The 13,290-nt window shown below is 36.2% G+C and overlaps 1 protein-coding gene across 1 annotated transcript in view; it reads left to right on the forward strand.

Annotated features, from left to right (window-relative positions):
• Positions 1-7,611, forward strand: part of LOC124620103 (beta-galactosidase-1-like protein 2) — a 144,106-nt gene extending 136,495 nt beyond the window's left edge. Inside the window, exons 11-12 of the mRNA XM_047146772.1 lie at positions 4,503-4,725; positions 7,095-7,611. Coding sequence (XP_047002728.1) covers positions 4,503-4,725; positions 7,095-7,163 — 292 coding nt within the window. The 3' untranslated portion in view covers positions 7,164-7,611. The remainder of the gene's footprint in view (positions 1-4,502; positions 4,726-7,094) is intronic.
• Positions 7,612-13,290: the final 5,679 nt, after the last annotated feature.

Consider the following 13,290-nt stretch of genomic DNA (forward strand, 5'->3'; position numbering starts at 1 on the left):
AACGTAAATGAAGATGAGATAGGAGGCATGATATTGCACAGAGAATTTGACGGAACACTGAAAGACGTAAGTCAAAACGAGGCCCAGGAGTAGACAAAATTCAATTAGAACTACTGATAGCCTTGGGAGAGTCAGCCATGACAAAACTCTTCCATCTGGTGAGCAAGAGTGAAATACCTTCCAACTTCAAGAAGAAGATAATAATTCCAATTTCAGATAGAGCAGGTGCTGACTGGTGTGAAAATTACTGAATGATCAGTTTCATAAGTCACAGTTGCAAAGTACTAACTTGAATTAATATGAATGAAAAAACTGGTATAAGCCAACATCAGGGTAGATAAGGTTGGATTCCAGAGAGATGCACGAACACATGAAGCAATGCTGACCCTACGACTTGTCATAGAAGATAAGTTAAGGAAAGGCAAGCCTATGTTTTTATCATTTGTAGACTTAGAGAACGCTTTTAACAATGTTGAATGGAATATTCTCTTTCAAATTCCAAAGGTGGAAGGGTTAAAACATAGGGAACAAAAGGCTGTTCACAATTAGCACAGAAACCGGATGGCAGTCATAAGAGTTGAGGGGCATGAAAGGGAAGTAGTGGTTGAGAAAGGAATGAGACAGGGTTGTAGTCTGTCCCTGATGTTATTCAACCTGTTTATTGAGAAAACAGTAAAGGAAATAAAGGAAAATTTGGAGTAGGAATTAAAGTCCAGGGAGAAGAAATAAAACTTTGAGGTTAGCTGATGACATTGTAATTCTTTCAGAGACAGTAAAGCACTTGGAAGAGCAACTTAACATTGTTAACAGTGTCTTGAAAAGAGGATATAAAATGAATGTCAACAAAAGTAAAATAAGGATAATGGAATGTAGCCAAATTAAATCAGATGATGCTGAGGGGATTAGATTAGGAAATTAGACACTTGAAGTAGTAGATGAGTTTTGCTATTTGGACAGCAAAATAATTGATGATGGTCAAATTAGAGACGATGTATAAATGTAGACTGGCAATGGCAAGAGAAACATTTGTGAAGAAGAGAAATTTTATAACATCGCATATAGAGAGTGTCAAGAAGTCTTTCCTGGAGGTATTTGTATGGAGTGTAGCCACATATGGAAGTGAAAAATGAATGATAAACTTTTCAGACAATAACAAAATAGAAGCTTTAGAAATGTGGTGTTACAGAAGAATACTGAAAATTAGATGGGTAGATCATGTAACTAATGAGTGGTATTGAATAGAATTGGGGAGGAAAGAAATTTTTGACACAACCTGACTAGAAGAAGGGACACATCCTGAAACATCAAGGGATCACCAATTTAGTACCAGAGGGAAGCATGGTGAGTAAAAATTGAAGAGGGAGACAAAGAGATGAATACAGTAAGCAGATTCAGAAGGATGTAGTCTGCAATAGTTATTTAAAGATGAAGAGATTTGCATAGGATAGAGTAGTATGGAGAGCTGCATCAAACCAGTCTTTTCACTGAAGATTGCAACAACAACCATATAGTATGCAATTATTTTTTCTTCTTCTTCACATTTATAAGAGATTCAAGGAACAGCTGTTACATTTGAATTCTTCCTTGTCACAAATATTTGGCTGTTTTACCTGAATATGTTGTGAATTCTGAAGGTGTGATTAAACAGAAGAAATGAGAGGACTGTGATGTCAATAACTAGCACTGAGGGTTATAGATAAATTCTCCACAAGAAAACAGCAACAAAGGGACTTCATTTTTCATCACTGAGTAAGCACTGTCTTTTTAACAACAATGTACAAGTATTCAGCCGTAAAGAAAAATGCTGTGCTTTGAAAATGTGTAATTTCATTTGCTTTCTGGCAGCCACTTTTAACTATGATAGCAGGGCATTTAAACCATCAGATAAATCATTTCTCTCATATATACTGTTTCTATGTGTATATAATTTTAAACAAAAATTGTATACACAGGAATTTGCTGTTTTGTATTCTTTCTGGCAGTCAGTTGTAACAGAAAATCTGTGTATTAGAAAAGTTTTATTTGTGGCTTGTTGGCTTATGATTAGAATACTACAACACAGTCTAAATTGTCCAAAGCTTTCAATAATTATGAAAAGGATAGATTGGTACTCACCATAATGATAAATCACTGAGCTACAGAGAGGCACAAAAAAAATGTTACATTAAGCTTTTGACTGAAGTCTTCCTCAGAAAAGAAAAACACACAAGCAAACTCACCTCACATGCACGTGACTGTTGTCTTCCTGCTCAGGTCAGACTGAAATGAACACAATGAACAGTAATAATAATCCATAGTGGAGCAGGGAAGGGGGAAGGTTAGCAAGGTGCTTCCTGACCAAGTATACAGGGACTAGAGGTGGAGACAAGGCTATCTGGTGAAGCGGCGTACAGTGTAACAGGACACTGTGGGTGTTCTACTATATGAAGACTTGTCACATCAGCTAAAGATGTTCACAATGTTTAAGAAAAGTAGGGGGTAAAATATTGACTGGCCTACTGTACGTATCATATCTGTTCCAACATAGAGGGCATACGAGGGAAGATGTAGCCGCAGTGCACCAAAGCCAGCAGAATCCTGATCACTTGTGGGATGTCTGGTTTGCACTCTGTGGATGCAGAAGACATGCACAGACTATATGGGATTATGATATTATTATGGAATCTCTTAAAAGAAAAACAAATGATGGTTTTTAACATAATGTAAGAAAGCTCCTGTGTTACTGTTTAGATCTTTTTGGTACACTCTTGTCTGAGTTCTCATAGAAAGAGGATGTATTCGTGTCATGTTAATGGACTGAATTGTGAATGCAGTTGTGAAATAAACATCTGGAAATGGATGGTTGAAAGTGAAAATACATTTTCAGCCGTCATTAATTTGGTGTAAGTCATAAGTCCGAAAACTTTAGCAGTTCCCTGCAGCAGAGAATGTGCTTCACAGAAGTCCATATGGTAGCATAGCTGGTCCACAAAATTCTATGTGATGACCAGAATTACATACAAGCCAGATTCATAAAAAAAGGGTCCTTCAACAGAACATTGTGATGCTTGGTAAAGGATGCAAGTGAAGTAGCACCATGCAATACCAAACTAAACTAAACCAACTAACTCAACCAGAACCCAGATGTAAGTTTTTTCACTGTACGTGGGAGGCTCATTGTGCACTGCTCTCTACCATTGAACCCACCAATCTTTCCCCCTTCTCTGCTCCTTTTCTTTTTGCTTCCTCTCTTTTCCCCTGCCCCCAACCCCCCCCCCCCCCTCCCCCCACCCCACCCCACTCCCCCAACCCCCCACCCCAATTCGTCCCAGTCTCCCAATGCCACAACAGGTAGCCTTATCCGCCACATCTAGTCCTTGCACTCTCTTTCCCCACCTGTACCCCACTATCCCTCCCACTTCCCCACTCCACTACATATTTTTGCTTCCATTCAAAATATTTGTTTCAGTCTGGCCTGAGCAGCCAGAGATAGTGATCATTTGTGTGTGAGGTTTGCTTGCTTGTGTGAGTTGTATGTGGCCCTTCACTAATTCTTATCATACAATATCCCATAAACAAAAACTATACTTTATACTTTTAGAACATAGGCTATACATTTTGGTAAATTACAGTTCCTCACAGTCAGTTTTAATGACAATAGAAGGGCATTTAAAAAACTTGAAAAAATTTTCTCGTCGGCAGTTGTATGTTGCCCTCTTACAAGCTGTCAATTCAGAAAACCAGTTCGTACTCTTACCTCACAGTATCAAAAACATGAAAAATATCATATATGCTGAGGTGGTGTAGTTGTAGTGTGCTCAAAAAATTTAAAAAACCTGATGTAACAATAAAGATCACAAACAAAAACAAAGGAATCTTTTTTATCCATAGTCTATATTCTTTATTATAACTTTGAGCTCCATACATTGACAGTATGTGAAGTTGCCACGAGGAGCTGATTTTTGTGTCAGGATCCAATTTTCAGGGATATCCCAGATTAGGACATTCCCTTATCTCTAACTCCCATACATATTTTCCTATTGCAAAACATTGCTAGGTTCACTAGTAGGTTATAAATAAGGAATATTGCAAGCAGAAGAATAAAACATATGTGTATTGTGCTTGACAGCTATCTAACAAAATCTCTAAGAGCATCTTGATGTTACATTCATTCTCAACAGTCTACAGAGCCATATTAATAGCACTGAAGTCTGTGTTTTGTGTGTCGGTAACAGCTTGACAGTAAATGTTTGCTTATTCCTAATGTGATAAGTTTGTAATACTACCTTGGAAATAAAATAGAGACTTGAAGTAAAAAACCTGTATTAAGCAAATTGTCTGACTTTTTTTCTTTCACATTTGTAGCAAGATTTTAATTTATGTTTAAGTATGTTTTTACAATTTCTTTATGTGTACAGGTGCATCAATATTGACCATAAAATGGAATTACTTTTGCCATGATGTCAGTTAGGCAAAATATGGACTGTAAAAATCTACAAGTGTGCACTTGAAATTTGTTCTAGCTTGACTGGGTGGCAGCCAGTTGATGATTCAGTTCGTGGTCCTGTATTGGTTCGAGCCATCTTTGATGTGGATTCTGCACCAAATGACACTTTCATTGATATGAGTGACTGGGGGAAAGGATCAGTCTTCCTTAATGGCTTCCCTCTTGGTCGCTATTTCAATCTTGGCCCTCAGAGAACACTATATGTGCCTGCACCATTGCTTGTACAGGGATCCAATGAGGTAAATGCAAGTGAACAAGGAAAATGCAATACAAATATTGCAAACTAGTTATACATGAAAATATATTCTAGTATGTAATGGATTTAATTCATTTGGACCAGTCATTATAGGCAGATTTCTCAATCATTTGAGTAGCTGACAGAAGAGGACTCATGACCGGTGAATACAATGACATAGATTATGCATATTTCATTGCTAGTTCGGTATGTGCGAGGCTTTTGCTGATATTAATTAATGTCATTGTACCTTCACTGATTTTATCTGCATCATCTATCCCTTTCATGTCATTTTAACAAATCTGATCCAATAAATTGATGTGTGGATTATCTTGCTACACAGGTAAAGATATTTTTATGGTTAGATGGTGTGATAAACAAAGCACTTGAAGGTCTACATGAACAGTGCAATAAACGGTAACTTAAATTAAACAAGAATACGAATCGGTTACTTAAATTAAGCAAGAATACAACTCTCCTTTAAAAGGAAAGATGTTATCTGTATTAACTCCTAAGGAAGATGATCATTGGATTGCTCTGATGCATATGAAGACTAATGAAAATTGTTGTTTCATTCCATTTTGCTAGGAAAGTGTCTTTAAATGTTGGTAGGATTTTAAAAGGATTTCATTTTAAGTGTGTCTTTTACTTGTCATAATAGATCTCCTCTTGGTTCAGTGAAAGATGATCTGAAGCTCAATGTATATACATTTTGTGTCACTGAGTAAGAGCTTATAATACGGGTAGCCAATTCAGAGAGTCCAGAAGTGGTGCATGGGATCTTACCACCACACACAGCTGTAACAATATGTGAAATCCATAATTGCAGAAAACAGTGAAATATGGTGAGACACAGTTCATTGCTGCCACATTATATTATTGGATGTCTCTTTGTTAGAGAATCCATTGAAATTAGATTGGCAGATAATGTTTTTGATACAGAAAAGACCTTTCCTTTAAGCAAGAAATGTGGCCTAATTTGTTATGTAATGATACGACACTCTCTGCTTCACACAGCACAGGGTTTTAGCCGCAGTTTTTGATAGCCCTACATATTTTGGCAGTGTTTACCACATGCTAGTACTGAATGTATGTGTGATGTTAGGAAGCAGCATACTGTGGCCATTTTTCAGCCCATAAGACCTGTTATTCATTTCTAGTTTGACATCAGTTTAGTGAGACATGGCACAGCATCCCATCTAAAGAAGTCAGCTATATGGACAATTTAAGTATAATGTCTACTTGATAACATGATTCTGAGGCATATGTGAGCACAAAAGAACAATAATCTAATGCTGCACCCATGTCAGAAAGTAAAAGAGATCACATTAACGGGGAACTTCATTAACTCATTTATGAAGTGGAATGGGTAGAAGCTGAAACTTGGTTGATTAAGTGGGATCCAAGCTATCATTCTAATTTTGAATGTGGTAAGGCTGAAACAAAATAGAATTTTGTGTGTAGTGTCCTGGATTTTCATGGAGATGGCAAAGGGATTTCAACAGTGTTGTTGCAGTTGGAAAAAATTTGTATTCTATCCTTTGAATATAACAGAAATAACTTGTTAAAGAGAAAATAATAACAATAATGGGTGACCATCCAGTCGCCATGAGCTGTTGCCATTTTTTGGGGTGCACTCAGCCTCATGATGCCAATTGAGGAGCTACTCAACCGAATAGTAGTGGCTCTGGTCAAAGAAAATCATCATAACGACTGGGAGAGCGGTGTGCTGACCACATGCCCCTCCTATCCACACCCTCACCTGAGGATGACACAGCAGTCGGATGGTCCCGAGGGGCCACTTGTGGCCTGAAGACGGAGTGCTTTTTTATGTGCACAAATGATACAGGACAGAACATTGTTAATGTTGCTACCAAGTCCCCTCTACCATGTACTGTGTAGTGTCTTACAGAATATAGATGTAGACATAAAGAATACACTTCCTGTCATTTCTATGTCTGAACTTGAAATTAAATTCATTAATTGTCATATCATCACCAACATCATCATCATCACCAACACAACTGATTGCACTCATTGCTGAGTGTTGTGATCCCACGTACTAAGCATTGCCACACTGGATGGTTACCAGCTTCATTTAGCCCCTGCTGAAGAGGTAGACTAGAGAGTTGTCATATAATCTACACTAACTATGATAGTATTGCACACTTATTTGAATGAGAATCTACTGCAAAGTAGTTATTCCATAGGAGTGATGACTCTGACATACCCAAGAGCATTTTTTAAATACTGTCATAGATCTATGTCATTTTTAAGCTTAATTTCATTTATAGTAGAATTTTTTTTGCCTTTGCAATAGGTCAAAAATAATTTTTGTTACTCATAATAAGACATTCTTTTTTTGTTTTTCAGGTACTCATATTCGAGCTCTACACACCTTCCACAAAAGTTGTCTTCAGTGACTCACCAATTCTAGGCTAAAATATAGCACACTACAATTTATAAATACATTAACCTATTTTTACATTGCTGTTTTTGTAGCTGTAACTGGCCAAGAAAAATGTATTTTGTTCTGAGATGTAAAACAGACATTGTTTCTTAGTTGATCTCTGGCACCAGAGCCAGATTGATTTTCCATCTTTTGTCTATTTTCATATCTTCTAATAACCTCATTGTCAATGAGATGTTAAATCCTAATCTTCCATTCTTCTTCCTGCATACCTGGGTATATCTGTAATTGAAGCTTTATTAATCAAATATTTTTTGTTGTTTCTAAGTTCCTAACACACCAGGGCCTTTTGCAGTCCTACTGCCTCCCTCCTTTCCTCATAAAAATTTATGAAATACAGCATTTGTAAAAAACTGATTTTACATTAAGAAGCATGACAGGTCATTTGACTTTATACATCAAATTATTTGTTAATAATGGAAGAATAACCATGAGAAAAGCTGAGAAATGTATAATTTTCTCATTTTACAACATGCAATGCAGCTCTTTGATTTTGGGTCCAACAGCCAAAATTTTATAAAGATCATAGGCAACTTACTTTTTGCCTTACTGTATTTATTGAAAATTTATTATTTATTTATTCATGACTGACCATATCCAGTTTTAAGCCATTTACAAGTGGAACTTAAACCAGTAGTAAGCCAAGGTAGAAAATGAAGAGAAAGTCTAAAATTTTCAAAAACCAGTTGTATGTGGTAAACTCATTTATTAAAAAGAAGCATCCTATCAGAAATATTTCAATAAAATCTTCCATCAAGAAGATGCTAGACAGAATACAAACAATACAATGAGGAAAGACAACCACTCAACACACATAAAAACTGCCAAGCAACAGACAAGCACATAAAGGGATGAGCTGCAGCCTGTAGTTTTCATAATACCACATTCATACAGCTACTAATGAGCCAAAACCAATTGACAACTTAATATTCCAGCTAATCTGTAAATTTTAAATATGAAAATTTATGATTTCATCTTGCTCTTTAATTATTTATTCAGAATAAAATATTTAGCATGAGAATTAAGGTTAAATAGAGGAATATACAAATGATAGTATTAAAATTTTTCTTTTGTCTATCAATAATGTGGACAAATTGCACACTGCTTTTAATAAAAAATAGCCTAGGCTCCAATAGTATGAAGTGATATCTGACACTCAAATAGAAAGCTGAACACAAATTGTGGGTTATAACTTCTATTGGTAATGAGCTTTTGGAAATTTTAAAAACAATGTCTACAAAAGTTGTCCAAAAAAACAATCTAAGTAACACTGACTGACACTGACTGAAACTGTGAGGAAGACTAAACATGTGGGCTCAGGTGCCCAGCTATTAATGTACGTTAACAATATGTTTCTCTCAATTATTGTTGAATTTACAATTTTTAAAGAGTTATATTCGCAAACTTTGATGAAAAAAAAATCAGAATACATAAATTAATTGCAAAGAATAATAATGTACATGATGTTTACACCTGAAACATCACAATATTCATGACTGTAACAACATTCAAATGTTATTTCTTAATTACTGGTTCAAATAGAAGCTAACTAATATTGTTAATATTTATATTACATTATGTCATAAAGCAATTATGTTTAATGTAAAAGTAATCATCATATATAATTTTTGTACACAAAATACTGGTATGTTTACATTGAGTTCAGCTTCAGTTTTTATATGCACTGGGGTGACAAAAGTCACAGGATACCTCCTAATATTATGTCCACCTCCTTTTCCTCAGTGTAGTGCAGTGGCTTGATATGGTGTGGGCTCATCAAGTCATTGGAAGTTCACTGTGAAAATACTGAGCCATGCTGCCTCTATCACCATCCATAATTGAGGAAGTGTGCTGGTGCAGGATGTTGTGCATGATTTCATCTCTCATTTACATCCCATAAATGTTCTATGGGATTTTGGCTGATGTGGGTGACCAAATCATTTGCTGGACTGTCCAGAATGTTCTTCAAATCAGTCACAAACTGTTGTGGTTTGGTGACATGATATCATTGTTTGTGAACATGAAGCCAATGAGAGCTGAAAATGGTCCCCAAATAGCAGAACATAATAATATCCAGTCAATGGTAGGTTCAGTTGTAGCTGAAAATAGTCCCCAAATAGCAGAACATAATAATTTCCAGTCAATGATAGGTTCAATTGTAGCTGAGGACACGGTCCATTCCACATATATACAGCCCACACCATTATGGACCCACCACCAGCTTGCACAATGGCTTGTTGTAAGGTTGAGTCCATGGCTTTGTGGGATCTGTGTCACACTCATACCCTACCATCAGCACTTACCAACTGAAATAGGGGCTTATCTGAGCACATCAGGGTTTTCCAGTCATCTAGGGTCCAACCGATATGGTTACAATCCCAGGAGAGGTGCTGCAGGCAATGTTGTGCTGTTAGCAAAGGCACTCACATCTGTCATCAGCTGCTGCAGCCCACTAATGGCACATTTTGCCACACCATCCTAATGGATATGTTCAACGTATGTCCCAAATTGATTTCTGTGGGTGCTTATGCAGTGTTTCTTCTCTGTTAGCACAGACAACTCTATGCAAATGCTTGATCATTTAATGAAAGCTGCCCACCACTATGTTGTGTGTGGTAAGAGGTAATGCCTGAAATTTGGTATTCTTGGCACACTCTTCATGGTGTGGATCTCAGAATATTGTATTCCCTAATGATTCTGAAACAAAATGTCCCATGTATCTTGTTCCAATTGCCATTCCATGTTCAAAGTCTGAAAAGTCCTGTCTTGCAGCCATAATCTCATCAGAATCCTATCCACATGAATCATCTGAGCGCAAATGACAGGTCCACCAATGGTCTGCTCTTTTGTACCTTTGTACGCAATACTACTGCCATTCGTATCTGCGAATATCACAACCCTATGACTTGTCACCTCAATGTATTTGGTGAAACATTACATGAACTTCAAACAGTTGTGATACCCTTACATGTAATCAGCATATGTAATAAGACAGAAGTATAAAGTTTCATATTTGTGAGAAAAACAAAGTGTGGACCATATAGTATCATAATAAAAATATCAGGAATTCATTGTGGTGTGCCTTGGTCTTGTACATAACAACACTTGATTAACAGCATGTTAGTTCACCTTTGAAATGCAATACAGAAGCTATTTGTTTAGCATATATCCAACAAGTTCTTGGTAGGTGTCTGGAGGTATGTGGATTCGCATATTATATGCACACATCAAGTATATGATGGGGAGGTGGTTTTTAGGCACGGAGCTGGTGCTCAACAACATCCCAGGTGTTTCCCCACGTAGCCCCACCCACCACAGCAACAGACCAAAACATTTGCTTATTTCTGGATAGCCCCTATAAAATGACACCACAGACTGACAGGGCTACCACTTGTATATCCTAGAATAAAATGGGGTTAAAATTTTTCTGTCGAGAACCCATTGGTGGAAGCAGCACAAGACAGTATGGCCATGGTGCTTACAAGAAATACGGCTCTTACGTGCAGCTGCACTCACATACGAGTAGTTTTGTTATGGTGAGTGATGGTTAGTAAGCTATTAATTTATAAATATCTGGGTAGGGCTATATAGTGGTGGAGATATGTGTATGTGTGCATAAATGTGTGTGGTGCCAGTATATAGATATATAATTGGTTTCTATTTTTTGTCTTATTTTGAGTCTTGGTTAAAGAATATTAAAAACTGTATAATTTTTTTCTTTCTTATCAATTATTTATTGTATGACCCTAACATAGTTCTGTAAGCAATGTTTTACCTTCTTTTGCAAGAATGTAAAGATTTTGTGGGTTGGATACACGTGAGCGTGCCATATAGAGCTACCCATGAGAAAAACACAGTTTTTCTAAATACAGACTAGTAACTTTGGATGTTTGTCCTTGGGTTTTATTCATGCCATTAGAAAAGCAAATTTTATTGGCATTTGCAATATTTTAAACTCAAAAGCCAAATCTGTTGGTATACTTGGGATTCATGGAGTCAAAGCAGTTCCTCCTGTAGTTCTGCCACAAATTATAATGGCCCAAACAATATTTCAGCCCAGATGTGTAATTTGAACACATGTTCCATTACACTATCTGGTCACATCAAAATTTCAAATTAACAGGACCAGAACCAGAACACCAACCTACAAACACAGTTTATGATAAAACACTCCTGATAATTCAAAAGAGGTAACAAACTTTGTAAGGTATGAGGTGACTTGTTCAGTGTCCGTAGTATTATCAACAAATAGATATTCTACAGTATCTTTTTCTAGTTCTGACATCATGTTTTTAATTGTCGGTAACACAAATTCATTAGTTGGAGTCAAAATTGCTTTTCCACAAAACCATTCTTAATTTCCCATACTCACATGCAGTTCATGTTAAATTTTGCTCATCAATTCTTCTGTACTACGAAAAATGCTACAGAATTAATGATGTAATATAACCATGCCATTAAGATGAGTTTGTGTAGTCATGAATTACTTATATGCACATATCCCCATCACCATTCGTGTATGCCTACTTCCATTTGGATACAATCTAATTGTACACTGCGGTGCCACCTTATGCATAAGTTGTGAAACTGAAAGGCTGTTTACCTTTGTTACATGATGTGACTTCTCCCACCATCGCTTAAGATCTGCAGCAACTGGCTCTATGTGAACCTGCTCTCATTCTGCTCTTGTTAATATACTTAGTGTCATGACAAAATAATAGGCTTAGTCTTCAATCAAATAAATAAATACTTTCTAAAGTGGTATAATTTCCTTAAACTATGAATAAAGAGTCTCACAGTAGCATTCAGTGATTCCTTGTAATCATTATTTGAAGTGACTTACAGATTGAAAAAATATTGTAATTTATAGCGACAGCTTTCTGAGGTTCATAGTACTACAGAACACTCAATATTGTAAAGGTGCTTTTTACTTCAGTATAATGATAATTTTTTGCTTTAATTGTTATGTGTAAATATTGCAGAGAAACAGAAATATAAACTCTGTTTTCGCTTTTAAGGTATGCATTAAAGCTACTCTTGACCCTAATAAAAATCTTTTTTGTTCTTTTTTTTCAGGAAAATTTTCAATCATCAGTTGGAATTATGCTTCACTGGTTTTGACAAATTAATTTGTCATCTTCAGAAGCCTACAAAATTAATGATATTATAAATTTTTAGACCTTGGCTGTACATTTACATGTTGTATAAAAAGTAATTACTGAGTACTGAGTTTGGCAGTCTCTGTAATATACTTTTTATGCTTCACATAAATGTCTAGCCAAGATTGGGTTGGGGTGTTTGGGGAAGGAGACCAGACAGCAAGGTCATCGATCTCATCGGATTAGGGAAGGATGGGGAAAGCAGTCGGCCATGCCCTTTCAAAGGAACCATCTGGGCATTTACCTGGAGCAATTTAGGGAAATCACGGAAAACCTAAATTAGGATCGCTGGACACGGGATTGAACCATCGTCCTCCCGAATGTGAGTCCAGTGTTTAACCACTGCACCACCTTGCTTGGTCTAGCCAAGATCTAAGGATTTATAACATCCCTAATTTTGTAGGCTTCTGAAGATGACAAATTAATTTGTGAAAAACTAGTAAAGCATAATAAAATTTATTTGCAGCTGATGACTGAAATTTATCCTGAAAAAATAATATTGCAGTTACTGAAAATTATAGCCACAAAAAAAAAACTAATTAAAATCTTATGTGAATACAACAACATAATCTGTATTAGTGCAGTCAGTGATTATTGACTGTTCTGTACATACAGTAGTAGAAAGTTTAATTACAAATTTAAATACCATACAGATAAAGGAAACGTCATATATACAGCATCTGTGCCCTATTAGAATCTTGACTAACTCTAAAAATAAAAATAAACAAAACTGTTGACACAAAACTCATACTTTCACACGTACCTCTGGTGTACTGTAGATAGCATCCAAGTGCTTAACATAAAATTTTAGAAATAGTGCTGCTTTGAATGTGTTACATGTACTGCAGTGATGAAACTGATTTTTGACCTCAGTAGATAGCTCTATTATTAATGTATTGTATGTCTCCAAATGCTTTCAGTGAGTTACCTATCCTGGTAT

This window comes from Schistocerca americana, chromosome 6, assembly GCF_021461395.2.
Source record: "Schistocerca americana isolate TAMUIC-IGC-003095 chromosome 6, iqSchAmer2.1, whole genome shotgun sequence".
NCBI lineage: Eukaryota > Metazoa > Arthropoda > Insecta > Orthoptera > Acrididae > Schistocerca > Schistocerca americana.